Source organism: Canis aureus, chromosome 31 (assembly GCF_053574225.1).
Source record: "Canis aureus isolate CA01 chromosome 31, VMU_Caureus_v.1.0, whole genome shotgun sequence".
Classification (NCBI taxonomy): domain Eukaryota; kingdom Metazoa; phylum Chordata; class Mammalia; order Carnivora; family Canidae; genus Canis; species Canis aureus.
In genome coordinates this window covers 9,551,256-9,573,885 of record NC_135641.1, presented here as the reverse complement: position 1 = coordinate 9,573,885, position 22,630 = coordinate 9,551,256, and the positions used below count along the sequence as shown (strand labels likewise).

Genomic DNA, 22,630 nt, shown 5'->3' with positions numbered 1-22,630 from the left:
CAGCAGGCCCGAGGGATGGGGAACTGGAACTCCATTTGTAAGAATCGGCTGTGTCAAGGTGTGGCCAAATCTGATTTCAGACTCACTTTAATTCTCAGGAACCACCTAATGGCAAAGTCAGGGTGGAGGGTTGATAGCACTCTCATGCTTCTAGACACTAGGGTCACTGACGTTGGCAAAGGAAAGGGACCACTGTGAAGAGCCACATGGGTTAGGTCAGTTCACAGCAAATGTATCGTGTCCTACCAGAAGGGACTATTAGGCTAGATGTTCCTGAAGAGGATTTTAATTGATATGGATGTTTCCCTCAAACAAGTCAATAACAGTATGCCCATTAAAAATATTTTTCCTAATCTAGCAATGAACATATTACACAGGTTTAGATTATAAATTATAATCTAATTTATAATTTAAAATCTCCTTCTGTAGATCACATAACTTTTATGTGTTCTGTAGTAAGTGTATGTCTTTTGATACCCTTCTCTTGAAAAGGGAAGGACACTACGAAGGACTTCCACCCCCCACAGTCTGCACGTCCACACGGAGCTGCACCAGTGTTGGGGGGACACACCTTGAACAGTTGGCGATCTCCATGCGGGGGCCCTCACATTGCCAGCCGCCGCACTGGGGGGCCGGGCTGTCACAGGTGCGGGTGCGACACAGGCAGGACCCCCCAGCGCTGCCATCGGTGTGCGTGCAGGGTGTCCATGGAGACCACGCGCCGAAGTGCCCGTCCACGGTGAGATTCCTTATCTAGGAAGAGGATACAAGTGAGGATGTCAGCAAGGGTTAAGGCTGGAAACAGAAAAACTGAAAGCCTCTCCTAGCACAATCAGAACACGTTTAGAATGTTTTAATGTTACAGTTAAAGAGGGATGAACGGGGAGGTATTTCATGATAACATAATGCAGCAGAGGTCATTGGTGGAGAGAGTGCTGGAGGAGGGAGGAGGAGGAAGAGGAGGATGGAAAGGAAAAGGAAGAGGTGGGTGGAGGAGGAAGAGAAGGAGCAGAAGGAGGAAGGGGAGGAAGAGGAGGAGGAGGAGGAAGAAGAGGAACTGGGGAGGAGGAGGGGGAGGAGGAGAAAGAGGAGGATGGAGGAGGAAAAGGAAGAGGAAGAGGAGGATGGGGAGGAGGAGGAAGAGGAGGAAGTGGGAAGGAAGAGGAAGAGGTAGATGGGGAGGAAGAGAAGGAAGAAGAGAAAGAGGAGAAGGAGGAAGAGGAGAAGGAGGAAGGAGAGGAAGAGGAGGAAGAGGATGCAGGAGGAAGAGGAGGATGGGGGAGGAGGAGGAGGAAGAAAAGGAGGGAGGGGGAGGGGGACAGGAGTGAAGAATGCTAATGGCTTGGCAATCAGGTCATCCCAGAATTGTCCACTAATGTTGAGAAACCCAAAGAATAAGCAGAGCCAGAGTGAAAAATCACAGATGTACAACTCTGTTCCATCTTTACATCCCTTAAAAAAAAAGACTGAGAGTTCAAATAGTTGTATTTAAGACCAAGCCTGGCTCAAATGTCACCGCAAACTGACATTTAACTTACAGCTTATTAAAACAACTGCAACTGGACTGATGGCTAGGCACACCCCGGCCAGAGCCACACCGTAACCACCCTGCAAGTGCTGGCAAGTGGGCAAGGAAGGGCCGGCATGAATCTGATGCCTCACGCTGGTGCAGGACCAAGGGCTGAGTTCTGAGCGGGGCTGTGTGGCCCAGCCTACACGCAGGATCTGGGGAGGCCGCCAGGGGCCAGCGCTGGCCCTCGCCTAGGCACACGGTGTTCGGGACCAGGCAGAGAGACTGGAGGACTCCAGGTCACATCTGACAGTAGAGCTGCTTAGAAGTCACAGGGTATTCCCATCACCCCAGGCTCCTGGAACCGAGCTGTCAGTCACCCTGCCCAAAAAGGCAACGGCCGGCAGAAGGCCTAGACGCCACACCTTCTAAATTGCATATGGGACTTAGGTGTTTCCTAGAAAACATGACAAACGAAGAGGTCTGACTGCACATGATAGCATGCTTTCCCTTGTCCCTCGGCTGCCTGTTGACCCAACTTCCCACTCCCACCCCCAACTGGTCCTTACACTTTTAAAAACCCATCATCCTCCCAAGAGAGGACTCCATGGACAAAGCAATTCATTCTTTTGAGGCTTCTAACTCTCCCTGTACTTCATCAGTTCAGAAAAACACCAGCACCAGGTGAAAAACACAGGGGAGCTTTACTTTTCTTGCATCATTTCTCCAAACACGGAAGGAAAGAGGCCACATGAAACATGTTCGCTTGCTCTGACTTGTCTGCTTGGTCGCCTCCAGCTGCCACAGTGGGACCCTCTCCCTCCCCCTTTCTTGTCAATACTCTAACCTTTTATGTCCCCTGAGGTGGATGAAAACCCAGAATCCCCTGCCATGCCTGGCTCTTTCCATAAGAAGCAAAGAGGAGGGAATGGCGCTGGATTGGAGGTGACTCTCTGGACCCGACCCAGAGAGAGAGTGAACACACAAAGGCACCTTTCTCCCAAGAGGAAAACATCCCTATTTCCAAGGTCCCTGTAACCGCCCCATCCAGCCAGGATAAAAGTGCGGCTCCCACTCTGAAGTTAACTTTCCCTGGAGTCTTCAGTGTTTTCTGGGAGAACCGAGCCTCACATGACAGCCAAGCCACTAATTCCTCACACAAAAGTGTCCTTCAAGCAGCAAAGGCCCTGCCACTTGGGAGCTCCCAGTCCATCTTCCATCCACCCTCACCTCTGGCCCATCGGGCTCTGGGGCAGGGAGGACCAGCTGTGGCCTTCACTGTGACTGAACATGGAACTCAAGCTAACAAAGCCCCAAGTGCCTTTAAATCCAAACTTGTAACAATTGTAGGACTTTCAGAGACAGGGAACAGGTTATGGCAGCTGGGCCAGAGGCAGAGCCTGGGGAGGGTAGCCTGACAGAGCTGCAGTCTACGCTGGAGGGGGCAAGGAAGAAATACCCCAGACTCTCCACTCTTGCCCATGCCTCCTGTGGCCTAAACCCAAGACCACAGGGGAGCCTAGGTGGGAGGCAGCCAGATGTGGGGCAGGTGGGGCCTGTGGGCCACAGAGTAGATGGGGAGGGGGTGAGGACCGCCCAGCACAGAGCGCTATCAGAAGAGGCTCTGTGAAACATCTTGTCCCTTCCCTTTGCCTCTTCTGTGTGGAGATACGAGGGGTAAGGTAGGGAGGGGGCGCTGCCGTGATTTCTGAAGGTTTATGAATCCCCACACTATTAACCAGAAACTTTCAAAAGGTCTGACTGTTTGGGGATAGAGTAGGGCAGAGTAGGGCAAACAAGATTCTCTCCAAACCCCCTGGGCCTCTGTTCCTTCGTCCTAACATAGGAGGGAAACGCGCCTTCCGACTGTTGGGATCTCTTTAGCAATAGGAGGTTTAAAGGAAATCTGAAACCCACGGCACAGAACACTGAGAGACTGAAGACTGGTGAGACTGTGAGAAATACATCGTGATGATGACAAATGAAAGCGTATGGAAACAGAAATTATCCAGATTGTTGAAAGAGGGCCGTTTATGATGGAAACATATTTAGACTGTGTGGTCATGAGTCAAACTCACAGCCAAGTAAACTTCGTGCAGGCTAAATTTATCAGTGGATGGTTAGAAAAGGAGAGAGACAAGTAGAAAACCAAGAGTGTGTGAGAGAGAAACAGGCAGGTGGTGAGACAGACAGATGTGGAGAGGAGGGATCACAGCCACTGTCTGGTTCCTGTCCAATTCGTATGCTCTCTTGAAATAAATCTCAAGTCCTGGAGAGAACCTGGAAATCTGTTTCTTCAGCCCAAAGGGCAAGAACACCTGCCGGGGTAGGTGGGTATTTATGAAAGAGTCACTTTGAATACACAGGGTCTAGAGTTCGTCCTGGGAATTATTCCTCACCATTCTGGGGAGATGGCAGGGCTGGGTGAGCGTCACCAGCCACGCACTTAACAGGAGTTAGCCTAAGACTATCATGGGAACCCCACCCACCTGGGCCAGTGTCCGGTCCAAGAAACAACGTGTGACCTGATTCTGGTCAATGGGACTCAAGAGGAGACTGGAAGAGAATCCCAGAAATGATTTTCCTCCAGATAAGAGGAGCACACACTCTCTCTGTTATGTGAGGGCTCTGTGCCTGGTGCTCCTGAGATCAACAGAAGGCCCAGCATGTAAGACAGCTGCTCGCGCACCACCTCCCCAGACTGGGCAGCAGAATCAGCCCCAACCCTGCTGCCTCCCCGTCGCTAGGATGAACCCGGTCCTTCTTAAAACCCTACTCACAGGGAATTCAATTCTGTTTAGGCAGGTGCTATACTACTGGACACAATTATTACATACTATTTTTACAGAAAGAGCAAACCTAGATGTAAGGAAATTTTATAACTTGCCAAAGACTGCCTAACTCACGATTCAGGAGGTGTAATCTGAAGTGCTAGTCAGCATTTTCCTTTCCACGAGACCAGAGTTTTAAAATGTCAGCACTACTGACATTTGGGCTGGATAATTCTTTGTTGTAGGGGCTGCTCTGCACGTTAGTGGCATCCCTTACCCCCACCCACTGGATGCTAGCACCCCACCGTCCCTGGTTGTGACAACCAAAATTTCTCCAGGGGCGCCTGGGTGGCTCAGTCGGTTGGGCATCTGCCATCGGCTCAGGTCATGATCCCGGAGTCATGGGATTGAGCCCCACATTGGGCTCCCTGCTCAGCGGGGAGTCTGCTTCTCCCTCTGACCCTCACCCCGCTCATGCTCTCTGTCGCTCTCAAATAAATAAATCTTTAAAACAAAAACAAAAACAGAATTTCTCCAGACATTGCTAAATGTCCCTGGGGGCAAAACTTTCTCCAGATTAGAACCATTGTTTCTCAGGAAGTTAAAGTAAACTACCATAAGATCCATAAGGCACTATCCTATGTGCAATAAGTCAGACCGAGAAAGACAAATACTGAACAATATCACTTATACATGAAATCAAAAAAAAGAGCAAAAAAAGAGGTCAGATTTCTAGTTACAAGAGGTGTGGAGCTGGGGTCAAAGGTATAAACTTCCAGTTTTAAGATAAATAAGTCTTGGGGGTTGTCCTGCACAACGCGATGACTAGAGTTCATTCACACTCTGGATGGGACATTTGAGTGTTGCTAAGAGAGGAGATCCTTTGTTTCACAAGGAAAAGAAAAACGTTCAGGGGTGGGGGCTATTTATATGAGATGATGGGTGTTAGCTGAACTTACTGTGGTGGTCGCTTCACAACATACGTAGGGAAGTCACTATGCCGTACACTTTAACCTTATACAGTGCTGGCAATGATATCTCAGTAAAACGCAGAGGGAAAGAAAGTATCCACTGCACTAGTCATCCCCGCCCCCCCCACCCCTGCCAGTCCACTTGGGGCACTAGTCTAAGATCATAGTCTTCAGGCAAAGAGATACTGTACATGTTCTCATCCACATGTCTGGATGAGCAAGGGATGAGCTAATACAACAGAGTAAATAAAAGAGGACGAATTTGAAATAAGTGACGATAAATGAGAGAATTCTGTGGAATGGGGTAGAAAAACACAAAATGGTTACTACAGCAAAAACACTGAGAAAGAAGAGGCATTGCCCTGGGTACTTGGTAGTAAGGAAACTTAGTGATTGCAGTTCTCAGGGTAAGAGCAGGGGCTTTCTGTTTTGGCCAGGGGTGGGGAAGCTGTAGACGTTGAGGGGCAGCATTTTCAATCCAGGACCACAGCAGCTGGTTCTATTAACTTTTGGAGCAAGAAGAACCTGCAACATGCAGAAAAGCACGTGGGCAGTCAAACTCTGCATCGCATTTAACCACATGCTCCTTTTGACCCTGACTGTATTAGCTTGAGAATCTGCCTACAGAACAAATCTGTGAATAATGGGGCAGGTTCTGCTGCTCCCCTTTCCCACATGATTATTTTTATATTTTATTAGTTTTTCTTAGAAATAAAGCCGTCTAGAATATATTACGTGTGGTTGTGCTATCTCTAGGCTTCTGCCAAGAGACTATTTGAGGTATGTGCTTTGTTTTATTAAATATTAAGCCACAGTAGGACATATACCACATATAGGTAGTTTAGCGTTTGTCAGGCACTGTGATGAGTGACGTCCATGTGTTAACTCTACAATGTTCACGATGGTCCTGGTACCCACATCCCATTCTACAGAGAGGCAAACTGAGGTTCAGATGAGGCTCAATTTACCCAGTCTCACTGGTTGTAAAGACCCAAGAATCAGTCCCAATAAGCTCATCCAGAGCCTGTGATCTCAGTCACTTCATTCCATAATGTGATTCATAGACACTTCCCTGATGAAAGTCTTATGGAAAACGGCATTGTACACTTTTATCCCTAATTGTATAATAGCAAAATTCCCTTCACCTAGGAAATAATGGATTTACAAATGGTAGCTAAGCAAGATTCAATTTTTGTTCACAAGCATAATCTATAATCCCACATTTGATTCACTCATGTCAATTCATTAATTCCCAAGAAACCAAAGAGGTGGATACATTTGATGGGTACAGAGATCCCTGGAGTGTATCTTTAGGTTCTTTTATACTCCAACTGTTATTCTAATAATTAAATCAAAGTCTTCTATTTTCTACTGGGGTGCTTTTTCAGAAATCAAAATATCTTCCTTTATTTATTTTTAAAGTTTCATGTCTTTTTGGTCAGAGATTGTAACACAACAGGATGTGCTCCTTGGAAAGGAGTGTCTCATATATGACATCAACTTAATATCCCTAATCTCCGTCCATGAATTAACTGCATGAAGGAAAGCTAGCTACCTTTGAGGAGGGGTACATAGGAGCACTACTGGCCTCGGATAGGATGGGTGAATAGGGGCAGTCTTTAAAATGGAAGCACTCATACTTATCCCCAGTGTGATCATGACATTAAATGAGATAATCCATTGAAATGGCCTAACATGGCACTCAGCACATTGTGTAGACACACAATTAACCTTAGCTCCTTTCTTCTTCTTTTATAGTATATTTCACTATAAAATTCAGAAATAATGTCTCACCTACTATCTGAGCATAATATTGCAAGGTGACCACTGGGTCACCTGCTGGGTGCACCTATCAGCTACAGCTCCGGGGAGATGCTGACAGCTGGAAATGTCATTGTCTTGTAGATTGAGGATAATGTCAGAACCACTGGATTTAAGTCCTGATTTCTTTCCCAATGTAGTTTTAGAATCTTCTATAAACCCTTTAGACTCTGGTCTGTGGTGCTGCTATCTAAATGGAGGGCTCTGAGCTTAATCACTGCTAAAGTATCTTTTCACTGAGAAGGTATTACTTAGTATCCTGGGAGAGAGCCAGTTACTGCAAGACATTGAGGTGCTTATTTAGTATACGTGTTTTCCTAGTTGTTGCATGATGTATTTAGGAACAGGGAGCCATCGTATGAGATAGTATACTGGTAATCATGTACCCACAAGGGATGTGGATGGAATTTGGGCATAAATAAATCTCAGTACATTCTTAAGACTATGCTATCCTTGTTAAGTGTCACTGCAAGCTTTGTAAAATATAAATAATATTCAAATCACTCTAGATCTGTAAATTCAGATCTTATTTGAGCACTTCAAATCTCTTAAACTGAGAATAATGTTTTCAATATAATTTATATAAGCCACCAAAATGTTAATCTATATACGTCAGTTAACTATTGCTCTGTCTCCTGGACAATAGAAATCCATAAACATTTTAAAATAGGGATCTTTTAGTGGAAAACAGGTTTCCTAGGGCACTAAATCCATTACCAGGTGGAACTCTCTAGACAGTGGAGGATCTGCCTGGGTTTTGACCACAGCATTGACTTTTGAGAACTCAGTGGTGCTGAGTCATTGGTCTGAAGTTCATGAAGATTTACTTGGTTCCCACAGAGTCTGCTATGACCCTCAGTGTACTTCACGTTTGTCTAACTCCTACTGAGCTCCATGTTAGTAGCATATCCACTTTCATTATTCAACTTGGGTCTTTACATTGGATATAAGATGCTCTGGTCTCATTCAAAAATCTTTCACCTTATAATGCTTAATTTCCTTTGGATAAAGATATGTAGGTAAAATTATTTAACTGATTATAAGATTTTTAAATATATGTGTGTGCATGTATGTATACTATATATATAGCATATAGTATGTATACTGCATGTTTATATAGTATACATCTTTGAAATCAATTTGCATCTTGCAGCACATGGCAACATTTTTTTTCCCTTATAAAACAACAAGGGCATATCAGAAATGATGAAATACAGTAGGTTTGACCAATACAATCAAACCTTTCTTCTATTTTAGTCAAAATAAACAAATATCATAGAGCAAAATTATATTTTAATAGCTTTTAAAAAATCTTTCTAAGACAGCTCTGTAATAATGCTAATAATTTTCATTTAGCTCATTTCTAAGAGATTTTTAGAAAGAGATACACAATTAATATAGCTGCTAAAAAATAAAACTACAACTGGGTGGTTCAGTTGGTTAAGTGTCTGACTCTTGGTTTCAGCTCTGGTCATGATATCATGGGTTATGAAATGGAGGCTTGAGTCCAGCTCTATGCTCAGTGGGGAACCTACTTGAAAATTTTCTCCTTCTGCCCCTCCCCCCACTCATGCGCACTCATGCTCTCTCTCCCTCAATCTCTCAAATAAGTAAATAAAGCTTAAAAACAAACAAACAAAAAAAAAAAACCCTACAGACCCAAAATGGAGTTTCTTATGCTAAGCCCCATGTCACCAAACTGAGACTTGACTTAATTACAGTTTTGGTTCTTCTAGAAGAGGAATCTTCAACTAATCAGGAAATGCTTGACTAGCACTAGTTAGGTCATCTGTCTGATAGATCCTTGCCATCTAATAATCAACCTGCTCTTGTTGCCTAGTGTCACTTCCTTGTTCTCACTTACTTCTGCCTATGAAAGTCTGATTTTGTACAGCTCCTCAGAGCTCTATTCTATCTGCTAGATTGGATGTTGCTTGATTGGAACTGATTTTTATTCAAATAAACTCTTAAAATTTTTAACACACCTCAGTTTATCTTTTTACAAATAGATATCTTGCAAGCTATTTTTACAAGTGGATGTCTCAGACAGCCACTAAACCACAGTCACAGAAGATGCCCTTACTGCTTAAAAACTGTTATGATCTTCTTTTGCACTTTTTGCCATTAAAAATGCAAGGTCAAACACCTCTAAGAAGATTGGTCCTTAAAGTATATGCTCGTAATTTAGAACTACATTTATGTTTTCTCCAGCTACAAAGGTATCTCTGTGATTTTTAGCATTCTTCAGAAATGAGAAAACTTAGCACAAATACCAGCATTTTTCTAATCAATTTCAAGAAACACTGAAGAAAAGTTTGCTTCTAACCTCAGAGAGCTGAAGCTCCACAAACCAAAGGACTGGCAGTGAACCCCACGGCAAAGCTCTGCTGGAAGGCCCAAGGCGGTGATCACACACCTTTGCAATAAACAGCTTCGATTCTGTGCCCAGATCTGGGATTTGATGCTGCTTTTACTAACCCTGGCCTTCCTCACTCCACGTTGCCTAATTCCCTTTAAAAACCGAAGGACAGGCTTGTGAATAGATGGTTTAAGTAATGAAATAGCGCAGGTTCCTTGATAGGAAACAGAGGGACTGTCCGGTCCGGGTGCCTCAACCAGTTTTGCCTCAGAGAAACAGCACAGATTTCAGGTAACAGAACGTGCTGTTTCTTTTCCTTCCTCTGTCTTGCAGAGGTTATGTCAGCGGGGACAGTCACAGAGATCAGCAGCTAGGTGACAGCACAGTGACTCAATCAGTTTTCAAATATGTGGAGGTTCATAGCCATTGCTCATATGGGCTGAGAACAGAAGAATTTGAGATTACTACGTTAAGAGTTCTAAAGACAAAAGAAAACAAATAAGCTGGTTCCTGCAAGCAGGGCCTCAAACAAATAAATTGGCAAAGGAAATTGTTTTCCTAAATTTAGAGAATCTGGCTCTAAAGGGAAGTGAGTCTCTCTTCATTCTGTGGGTTCATAGTGGGAATGGCCATCATACTGTTTCTCTCAGACCTTCCCCTGCCCCTGAGCAGAATCTAGAAGACTGTCCCACATGGGTTCCAACAGTAATATCCCTTATTTTATTCTTTTAAAAGCTCTACTTATATCAGTTTCTAGAATTATAGCTCCCGAGGGAAATTGATGGGTGTGGATGTCACTATTTTATTAATGCTAAAAAGGGCATAATAGTCCACACCAACCTCTGGAGAGAAGATCCAAGAATGGTACAGAGATATTACACTCCATTTTCAAATCAGCTGTGTTTTCTCTTAAGACATGTCTCTTCAAAGCAGACAAAAAGTTTATGGCAACATCTTGTGTGGCTCTGGTGAAAGATCTGAGCGGAATGAGAGAGCACAGACGGGGTTTGCAAGGAAGATTCCAGATGTGTGGACACCACTGAGCTTTAGGCTCAGATTTAGCACAGCTGGGTTCCTATGGACAGTGCTTTCTGAGGCTGGAGAACATGCACACTTACAGGACAGGTGGAGGTGATCTGCTCCCACTGCGTCATGTTCAGGCTGTCCTCCAGACTCGTGCATTTCTTCATCACCATGTCCCAGCCACAGTAAGGGTCCTGGGCCCCAATGCAGGTGCTGCAAACATACACCCAAAGGTCAACAGAGAGGCAAGGCAGCCTTCCCCACACTACAATAGACCCAAGTTTACAGGAGTCTGGCCCTCACGAACTGACATGGGAACCAGTTCCGAGAAACAAAGTTTTAGTCTGCACGCTGGAGAACAATGTATGCATACATCCATAAGTATCTAACTGAATCAATTAATTTTGGTTGAAATATCTATATTTTTCTTAAGATACAGGTTGGACAACTAAAGAACTATGTGTGCCAACATGAACCTTTTGGTGTCATGAATAAAGCTAGTCAGAATTTTGCAATGCTCAAAAACAGTAGGTTTTGTTATCACCACCACCATCATCATTATCATCATCATCATCACCACCACCACCACCACCACCACCACCATCATTATCATCACCACCACCACCATCATCATCTTCACCCCCTTAGCAACAGGTAGTATTTGCTGAAAACCTGTTATATCTTTCAGATACAACTTTTATAAAAAGGCATTATCATTTTCACTCTATCATCATCTTAATCACTACCATCACCACCATCATCACTACCACCAGCACCAACCACCTCCACCATCACCATCATCGCCACTGCCATCATCACCATCACTATCACCATTACCACACCACCACCAACTCCACCACCACCATCATCTCATCACCGCCACCACCATCATCATCACTTTAATTCCAGACGTTATTTGTTGAACATCTCCTGTAATATATCAATTTATTGTATCATTTAGACACTTAACTCTAATGAGGAAGGTAGTATTATTTTTATTTTGTTGATGAGAAAACTGAGGCACAGAAGATTTAAGAAATTGACCCAAGGACAAGCAAATATACCCAAAACCCTTCAACATGGTTAGTTTGAATTTAATAAAATACGAAAATCTTTTGGGTGCTGTAGCTTAAAAAGGAATTAAGGGATCCCTGGGTGGCGCAGCGGTTTGGCGCCTGCCTTTGGCTCAGGGCGCGATCCTGGAGACCCGGGATCGAATCCCACGTCAGGCTCCTGGTGCATGGAGCCTGCTTCTCTCTCTGCCTGTGTCTCTGCCTCTCTCTCTCTCTCTCTCTGAGTGTGACTATCGTAAATAAATAAATTAAAAAAAATGTTTAAGGAATTAAAATTTTCAATTTAATTGTAGCTTAATACAGTTCTAACTGCAATACTAAACACATTATTTCAGAAGGATTGCAGGTGGTAGATGCTTTATTTTAGCTTTGTCTCCAAGAAAGAGTTCATACACCACAGGGGCATCATTAGATGAAGACTTTGGCCCCTATGTTATAAATGCAAGATAAGGTATTCGAGGGTGGAGAGAAGCAGACAGAGTGATAATGACTGAGCCAAAATTATACAAAAGATGATGCCACAGGCAAGCAGGGCATTGAACACCTGAGAATTCTCTCTCTGAAGGGGCCAAGAGGCCAGATGTGCAGTAAATGGGAGGGAGGAAAGGCAGGCTAGTGCAGCATGGAAGTGCTAATGTCTTCTTAGGGGTAAGGAGCCCCTTCAAACTGGGAGAATCTGTTAGAGGATTGATTACCAGTTAACCAAGAGTAGGCCTAGAAATAATGGCATATCTATCAAACGTGGGCCAAAGAGGTAGTATAAGTAAGATTAAATTGTTAATATCAATGATATAAAATAATCCTAATTAACATATCAAATATGTTACCATATATCAAGCACCATTTTAAGAGCCTGACTTCTATTAGCCCACAGAACCTTTCTAAATGAAATAAATGTAGTTGCTTTAAAATAAAGAAGCTGAAGCAGAGAAAGCTGAAGTAGAAGTCTCACAGCAGGGGCATATAACTCTAAAGACAATAAATCAAACAATAATGGTATAAAACTATTACTTATTGTTATTATGGAATTATTATTTATTTACCACCCAGAGAAGTTCAAACAGAGATGGTTAACACTGTTGCTTCTCCCAGCAGGACTAGGTTGGGTGGAGAGGGGTATGGGACAGTCACCTGTCACCACTGCCTCATAAGCACTTGTTGGTAAGTGACAAGGCACATGTTAAAAGGTAAACTGAGGCACATTGAAATTTCGAATCTGGTAGCATCAAATCTAAAGGGCTTAGGAGTCTCCCCTAATGGGAGCCAGGGGAGAGAATTTTACAGAGAAGACTCGGAGGCAAACCAAGGAAATTATTTTATTGCCTGTAGCTTAAGCGGTAGCCTTATTTGGGAAAGCCTGGTTGACTGGGATGGGTCGTTCACAAGTTTCACTTTCTCAGATTCAAGGGCAGTGACTCTGACATTGGTTTTAGTTTGCTGAGGTCAGCTACAAGGCTTTTAGGGCCACCCCAGGCTAAGAGCCTCTTGTTGAACTACCTAAACAGGCATATAGCGCCTGCATGTGAAAGATCAGACAAAACAGTTATAATGCACATAATACACGCTTTTCTTCCCCAGAACTAGGCACTATTCAGACTGTTATTTATTTGGAATATATTTTTTCTTCACAAATTAGAATTCATGCATGGTTACGTCTATATATACTTACATATTTTTGTTTGTGTTTATCATTACGATTAAATAAAACACACACAAAGGGAACTGTACACATAGCCTCTTATTTTGCTTTTTACACATAAAAATATATTCTAACTTCTTTTTTGTTAGCATATATGGCTCTACCTTGTTCCTTAGATGGCTGTATAGTGTTCTGTTCTAGATGAGTCAATATTTATTTGAATCCTTCAAAAGCAAGGCTGTAATGCACTTTTGTACGTATTTTCTATACGATAGACTTCCATACGTGGAACTTATGAGGCATAAGTTATGGGTATTAATAATTTTGTATCATCAATAGTTTGGAGGGTAACTACTCTCCCTCTTTCATGTTGAATGCTGCCTTTTTTTTTTTTAACTTAGCCCTTTCTAATAGATAAAAACACTCTTCTAGTCATCCGTTCTATTTGTTCAGTTGTGAGATTAAAGTGTAGTATATGTGTATGCATTTATGCATCACCTAAATTTCCATTCCTGTAAATTTCCTATTTGTAACCAATTCCTGCTTTGTGCTTCTTTTTGATTGAATAACTGGCTTCACCGTTTTTATGTAGTCATTGCAAGTGAAAATTTCGGTGTCAGAAAATTAACCCCCTTTCAATAATATTTCAAATACTTTTCCTACTTGTCATTAAATATTTTTTCTTGAGATACAAATGTTTTAAAATTTTATGCAGTCAAGTTTATGCATCTTTTCCTTCAGAGCATCTGAATTTTGTGCCATATTTTGAAAGAGCTTCCACACTTAAAAATCATAAAAACATTTATGCAGGATTTCTTCTTATCCTTTTATAGTATCATTTCATTTGCCTTTCCGTGATCCATGTGAAATGTATCTCTAGCAACAATCCCTTCCTCCCTCCATTTGTTGAATTAAAACAAACAGGCAAACAAACAAACAAAACATGTATTTTTTTAATCTAAACTTCTCCATCCTCATACCAACACAAACAGATCTGGGGCTTAGAAGTAACAACCAGGAAGCTGTCGGGTTTCTTTTTCCTTTTTCTACTGAATTCAGACAACATCTTTTTAAAATTTTTTTTTTTTTTTTTTTTTATTTATGATAGTCACAGAGAGAGAGAGAGAGGCAGAGACACAGGCAGAGGGAGAAGCAGGCTCCATGCACCGGGAGCCTGATGTGGGATTCGATCCCGGGTCTCCAGGATCGTGCCCTGGGCCAAAGGCAGGCGCCAAACCACTGCGCCACCCAGGGATCCCCCAGACAACATCTTTTTAAAACACAAGTTTATAACACAGTACGTGAGCATCAGCTTTTGAAATCTCTAGCTTTTGAGGTTGGGGAATATAATATTTTAATAACTTACTTTTAAATAAAAATTCATTTCAGTGATCAGTTCCATAGAGTGGAACTTGACTTGTATTCATAGTAAATAAAGCATAACCCACATTTCTCAATTTTAAGAACTCATCATTTTAAAGACACACAATTGATTTAATACCTTTTTTTGTTTTGTTTTGTTTTAGGGAATAAGAGAGATGAAAATAAACCAGTGACTGTGTAAGTCAGGAAAGTGTGCATTTTTGCATCTACAAAATAAGATATTTCACATATTGTCACTAGTTTCAAGGTCAGCAAATCATCCCTGAGAAATGTTGCCTGTGCAGATGTTGTTCTGTAGGAAGTTTGTGGAAATCTGAAGACCCCTCAACTATGAGACAGATCTGGGCACAGGTGAGAACTAGGAGTCTTTCTGCTTCCTGCTGTGACCCTGCTTGGCTGGGACAGTGAGACCTGACTCACAGCATCCAGGTCTCAGCGCATCTGCCACATTGACGGAATGCCACAGCCTGTATCACACATGGGAATCCTCTCGTGTGTGAGCCCATTTTCACACTGGCGGGTAAACAGGGCAAAGCTATATTTACAAAATGATTCAAAAGGCCTGAATTCCTTTTCATGTTTCTTATTAAAGCAACTTGACCATCAGACAAAATTAAAATTCCAAAAACAGTATAATTCCACCAAACCCCCTTCACTTTGCCCTAGGCTTCTCTTTGCAAATCTGCCTGCAGGGCTGAAACAATGCCACAGGGTTACACAGGATATTTTAAGCTGTTTTAAATGAAAAGCTGCTTGTAAAAACATCTCTGTCTTCCCATAATGTTGGCGGCTTTGCACATTCTTAACATTCCACTTATCCCTTAAACTATTAAAACTTCTCTACAAGCACAAATGCCCATTCATTAAAAATTCCATTTATATCTAAATATGTTTTCCTCAGTCAAAATATTTCATACCATAGCAAAATTCTGATGAGCCCTACTTTTAAAGTATGCTTTATGAAAACCCAATCATCATAACTGATTGCCCTGGGAAGGTAGGTCTTTTAAAGAGACCATGTAGAAAATAACAGATGTCTTACTAATGAGGCCATCAGGAAAGCAGCTTTTCTTCACCACACTTTGAAAATGTTTTTCTTTGTATGATGAATCTTTTTAATAAAAAATTTTCTTATTTTGCTAATAACCTCAGATTATTCTCATTTGATATATTGCCTTGGTATTTGAGAGGATCTGAATTCAGAAAATATGCTGGTCAGAATCTGAAAGTTTAATTTAAAAGCACATTTGTTGAGAATATGTTTTTGAGCTCAATGTGTATTTAGACACAGGCCTTAATTCTAGAAGAAGAATAAACTTCTTCCCGTTTCTAGGACAGTGATATTAACATTTAGCTAAATTTTTCCTTTAAATTTTAAAGTTTGTAGTTCTATTTTCTAATTTAAGTAAGAGGGAAAAGAGATATATTCATTAAAATCTTCTCATTGTATTTCTAGACAGCTGGAGCTGATTACTGAATACGTTCCCCTCACATGTTAGATTATCCGAGTGTCGATGATTTACCTGATTTGTTTCTGTTACACTAATTGTCATTAAATCAGCTTATTTTTGATCTTAAGAATTTTTGCCATATTAAGAAAATGCATTCATTAAGCATGGGATTTTAAATGTTTTAATCATTCATTCACTGGGCGCATACTTAGGACACCTGCCATGAACTAGACTGAAATTAGGGGGGTGCCATGGACAGCAACACTCACTGCACCTACAGAATTTACCCTTTAGCAAAGGAAATAGACACTAAGCAGTTACACTGATAAATAGTAACAACCATTTCCAAAGGAAAAACCCAAAGAGGGAACTCCTGTTTAGATAGGGTCAGGACATACACAGGGAGTGGCATTTAAACTGGGAGCAGTGAGATGAATAGGATCAGCTTTGACATGGCTCAGGAAAAACAGAACATCTGACGGCAAGATGGACATGGAGAAGGCACTTAGTTGGATGGAACTTGGGGAGTTTAAAGGATGAGAAAAGTGGAGAATAGACTTTGGTTGAAGCTTGAGGAGCAGAATGTGCAGAACCCTGGTACCCATTCAAGATTCAGGGTCTCCTAGTAAGTGCTGAAAACTTTAAAATACTGTGCAAAAACCATGTGTCTATACTTAACTTATTTCTACTATTATCATGACAGTAGTGGATTAGATGGATTTCTCTGTTCATGAAGGATCTTTGCCTTAAGTCCCAATACAATCTGAGGTGCCTTATTCCTAATGACCAGTGTCACTCTATACCTTAGAATATGCTTTTAAGATTTGTATTAAAAACACCGTTTTACTAGAAATAAGGCTGAAAAAATTCTAATGAGACCAGAAAGCACTTGAGGAATGCATTATAAGATACCCACACATCCGTCCTTCAGTTGGTGAATCCACCTGAAACATATATTTTCTTCAGTTTCTCTTCCCACGAAACTGGAATGATAATAATTACCTCATAAGGTATTGAGGATTAAGTTATATCATGTATTAAATAAGAAAAAGTAATTTGGGGGGGATGGGATACATATAGATTATTATTCTATATATAACTATATAGAATTATATAGTAATTCTATATAACTATAGATGTTATTCTAATTAATCTCTAAACATAATCACATATTACAATATGATATCAACTTTTGGGTATAGAATGTTTGAAAGCATTCTATATCCAAAATACTAAATCTACCAATGCCCTGGGCTCTTTATTTATGCAGGCAATGTGACACACCACAGCACATTCTATTAAGTGGTACAAAGTATTTTAACTACAAGTTTGAATAGATTCACAATTTCTTTTGACTACCTGGCAAAATGCCACGTGTTGAAGACACAAAGACCAGGAATGAACATGCAGTCTTGTGAGAGAGGAAGACTATGTTCATGAACACTGTCCACCAACATAAGGAGAGGTAACTACTAAGTGAGAATATCAGACAATTGATGCTACAAGGGTCAGAGGAAAGAGCAGTAGGCCAGACGAGTTCCCGGGAGATGCCATGTGCAGACTGGCTTTTGAATGAAGCTGGAGCTTAGCTGAGCGAGATAAGCATCCCTGGTCATGATGGTCCCAGGAAGGATGACAGAATCATGTGCATGAGGCAGGATCAGGATGATAAGCACAGCAGCATGGCTGGGCTGAGGTTTCCATAAGATTCCTAGGAAACATACTGATGCGAATAAAATGTTGGCGTTTTGCTTCAGCAAGAAAGATTTGGCTGCGGTGTGCAGCATGTATCTAGTTGTGAAATCTACTAGAAGATTAATTTATAATTCCCAAGAACTGAGATACAGCTACAGCATAATGGAATTTTTAAATTTAAGACACATGCCAAGTAAACAAAGATATAATTACTAGTAAAAATACATGTTTATACTCATTAACATCACTTGCTAAAGACATTTAATAGTAATTCACATTGCATGTTATGATTTGTAGATGAGATAAGTGAACTAGAATTTCAATTAGTCACTAACTTTTAATACATTAAAAACTATTCACTATTGGCTTATCATTAAATGACACTGATTAAATACAATGAGGATTTTTTACATTTAATTTTTCTTTTAATATTCATTTAGAACATTTAATATGTATCACCAGTAGTACTAAGTGAATGGTTTTTCATTAAAGTCTTATTAGGTGGATGGAACACTCAAATTTTCCTAAAAAGTTGTTTTCAAACTGAATGGAACTGACACACATTTTACAGTGAAGAATTTTGGGAAAATTGATAGTAAAAAAGAAATAGTGAAAGGAGTAGAGTATTTGAAATAAGCAAAACAACAGTGCTCTCTGGAATTTAGCAATTGTAATCAACTTGGGGCATCAGCTTTGGTTTCTGATATGACACAGACAATCCTTCTTCCCTGACTCATCATGCACAGAACCTGAGCTGTTTATCTTGCCCTCTGGGTGGATCTCAATCATCGCAAAATTTGTCTCTTAACAAGCATAATATCTTTCTGGAGAGGCCAAGTCGGCTCCCAGGAGGAAGCTCTCCAAGATAGGTAGTTTTCTTCTCAGGGATCAAAATCAGGACAAAGAAGACAAGAGGAGTATCGGTGACTCCACATGAACCCTTCACAGCCCAGGGATGAAGTAATTGCTGGGAGTGAGGACCAGAAAACACCATGTCCAAGTGCCCAAGAAGGAAAGAAATGAATCTATGGTCACTTCATTCAGGGAAAAATCTGCACTTTTGGTATTCTATGTTCTCTATAAACCAGAGGGAATGAAAGGTCCACAGTCTCTTCTTCTTCTCCACCAATCAGAGATAAAAATGAAGACACAATTACTCTTTGGCCATCTGATGTTGCTTCAAGGGAAACTTTCTGTGGACCAGGAGATGAGGGTTTAATGGACAGAATCAGAAGACACAGGAGAATATGAAGAATTGTCAGTTACACATGAAGAATGCACAAGGGGTCAAGTAGTTTTAATTTTTACTTAAAATATTAGAGGACAGTAAATCCAGAGAAAACATTTATATTACTTTGACTCCTTATAATTCACCCAGCTTAACAGTTTTCCCATGACTGAGTGAAGGAGGCTTAAACTCCAGAAAATCCCCCCATGAGAGCATAGCCAAGCTCAAGGGAAGAATTTCTGTCTGTGTCAGCAGAACAGTTATAGTTAGGGTGGCATCTACCCTGAATTTGGACACTCTGGTGCCTTCTCCAACTTGGTGACAACAGCAAGGAGGGTAAGCCCTTGGCTCTCCTCACACCTGGCCCTGTCCAACCTCCCCTCATCAGTGACTGAATCTCAGCCTCTTGGATATAGAGATAAATGACACAGTGAGGGACTTGAGACAGGGAATTACCAAATATCCACTGACAGATGCTCCTGCCAACTGAATGGAGCCATGTTGACATCACTCATCTACACATAGAACGTTGTCAGGGTAGAATTTCACAAACTGCCAGAAAATTTATTTGCCAGACAGACCAAAGCCAGGTACATAATATAATACATGTAGAGTCTGGCCTGATCAGCCCTGTCCCTCTCAGATAAAGGGTAGTTGTTAAAGGAGAAAAGTAAATTCTTGACAGGTCCAGATGGACTGGTCCAAAGGCAATGTGAAGTATACCTCAGCAAAGAAGGCAAAGCAGTATACAAGAGCCATTTGATTTTTTGTTTTCTCCGCTCCTCTCCTCCCTTTTCTCCCTCCCACTCTCTCTCTTTCTTTTTTGCCTTATTTCTTTCTTCCTTCCATCCTTTCTTTTTCATATATTTGCATTTGACTTTCATTTGAGACAGAGAAAAAATTTGAAACCAAGCCTTCAACAGAGTGTGCAATGAATCAAGAAGTACCATCCACAAGCAATGCCAGCTCAGCAGGACTGACATGAACTGGATATACTGGAAGTAGAAGGGAAACAAATCATGGACTGAATTCTTTTTATGTGCCAGATTCATTATGTACTCTTTGTCCGTGTGCTTGCTGTAACATACGGAGTGGCTTGCTCATAATCACATACTAAGTAAAGGCTTATTTAGGATCCACCTGAATCTGAAGCTTATGATCTTTCCATATGTAAACTGTTTTGTAGACATGGGGTTAGTTATTTCCTTAAGAACCATTAATTCATTGGATTATGCTACAAATAAAAATCTTAAGGGAAGCTTGGTGTATAAAAGCCAAGATGCTGCTGGCCAGGATAACTCTGGTGCAACGATTTGGAGCCTGGAAAACTGCTACAGCCCAAGCTTACCCATGGAGTTCTCTATGCAGCTTTAAACTGGGGAGTGCAAACCCAGGAAGCCTGTGGAGTAGACACTAAATAGTGAAACCTCACATTGTGAGCTCTTTGGTTGTGTTTCTCAAACTCAACTGAGGTACAAAAGGTTGGTAATTACACCAATTACATGACTTTATCCAAGTGACTGGAACACAGATTGTCATTTAGGAAACAGAAACATCTTCTTTGAGGAAACTGAACAGAAAGCTAAACCCAAAACTGTGCTAGTTAATGCATAACCAAGGAAAGCTTTTGTATCAATTAGGAGAGCATTTTGTATTAATAATTTGATATTCTTTTCTTAGCTGGAACCCCTATCAAATTGTATAAGCTTCAGACCCCACAAAATCTGCATTTCTCCCTAATTATTACAGAGCAAACAGTAGTATGAATTGTGTTTCTTAAATTACTAGTCAAGTTCATGTATGTTCATCTTCTATCACATTTCAACTGTTCATTTTCCAATCTGCCCAGGACCTGGGGATATTAACTTGGGATTTCACTAAAAAGCAGTATTTCAGCCAAGCCTCTCTTATAGTGTGCTTTGCATAATAGTAAGTAGACGTTGGTGAATGTACTTTGTCTTTTTCTCCTATTTTTGGAAGTTATAATGATGACATACACATACTGCTATTTTGTTCTTTTTCAGTTACTATCATATCATGCATATATCTTCACAGTCATCACTTACTGGCTTCAGAATAATCCACAGAGTAAATACTCCATTGAATGAGTATATTGCAACTTGGTGATTAATTCTCTTACTATTAGAAATTTATGATTGGAACACTGGTTGTGATTCAAATAGCGCTTAAGAAATAATTAGACAGGGATGTCAGGCTGGAAGATTAGGTCCTAGGATAGTATAGGATCAGATTTTAATGACAAATTGATTTTGGGATAAAGTCTAAGGTAACTCTAAGGTCCTTTGGCTCAAATCCACAACAGATATTCAGGAGATTTTATTTATGCCAGAACTACTCATTAGACTCTGAGCCCCATGAAGATAGGGTCAGGGATGCCTCATCTATCAATCTATACCCAGGGACTTGGCACATATTAAGATCAATAAATATATTATGAATGAATTAACTAAGGAAAAGCCAGTCTTGAGAAGCTAATCCAAAGTCAATGCAAACAAAAACTCAAGACACCGAGATTTGGAAAATATTAAATTCATTTTGAAGGGAGAATATTTAATTTGTAAATTGAGTATATGTTAAAATTTCTTCTGAATGTTTATATGATTCATAACTGAATGGCTAAAGTTGTCATGCTGGAAGACCTGTGGGGGTCCTGCAATTTCTCTCTGTACATGGTATTTCTCCCATCAGGCAGATGCTGTCTGTAGGCAACATTTAATTAATAAAGGTGCCGACATATTAACTCCACGTTTTGAAACTTTGCTCTTTCAAGCAATAAATGTTCTGCAGTAACCTAATCTCCATACTAATTTTCTTAATGAGTGTTAATTTCTTTAACTAAATGACATTATTACAAGCTAAATGAATTAAAAATGGCTAGACATCCATTTGCAAAGGGAGCTGATCTCACTCTTAATCGTACCATCTTTCCCTAGTTTCATTAAGCAAAACTTAAAAGACATGTCTCTTCTGTTTTGTATGAAGACTATGATTCTCCTGGCTTCCAGCTTTTCTTCTCTCCACAGTTAGTTCTTATAATAAGCCCAAAATGAAACAACAAACACCTAAGGCCTGGGAACACTTGATCCTTTATCTAATGTTTCGTATCAGTACATTTTTCTATAAAGACAGTTTCACTATTTTGTGAGAATTGGGGTTTACTTTATAGATCATGAAGTAAAATAGCAGAGAGGGGCAAGGGAGTGTCCATTAGTAAATCTGACAGATGTTTACTGACCCTGTCTTGGGCTGGGTACCATGCTTAAGACTGCACAGACCTGGAAAGACATGCCCAGGTTGTGACTCATGGTTTGATGGGTTGAAGGAAATAGGGCCTGGCATGCAGTGCTTGGAATTCTAGTTTCTGGTCTAGGCCTGATGATTCTCAGGACATTGTCTCTCCAGTTTGGACCAATCCCTCATCTACACAAAGTTAGCCCTATAACTTGAGAGGTTCACCTTACCTTGTAATTGTGATGGATGTCAAAAAAATAAAGAATATTTAAGTGTCTGAAGAGAAGAAAATGCCTGGTATTCAGAAAAAGTAAGGTATAGAGTTAGTTCATGTAATTTAATAATTAACATAATAACTTAACACATTATTTTATGTGTACATGGGTGGCTCAGTAGCTGAGCACCTGCCTTTGGCTCAGGGCGTGACACCAGGGTCCTGGGATCAAGTCCCACA

At 41.0% G+C, this 22,630-nt stretch overlaps 1 protein-coding gene across 13 annotated transcripts in view; it reads right to left on the bottom strand.

Annotated features, from left to right (window-relative positions):
• Positions 1-22,630, bottom strand: part of SEMA5A (semaphorin 5A) — a 474,025-nt gene that overhangs the window by 84,494 nt on the left and 366,901 nt on the right. For all 13 annotated transcript variants that reach the window (XM_077879611.1, XM_077879602.1, XM_077879610.1 and 10 more), the window contains 2 exons: positions 10,551-10,668; positions 572-753 (listed from right to left, as the gene is read on the bottom strand). In XM_077879611.1, coding sequence (XP_077735737.1) covers positions 572-753; positions 10,551-10,668 — 300 coding nt within the window. The remainder of the gene's footprint in view (positions 1-571; positions 754-10,550; positions 10,669-22,630) is intronic.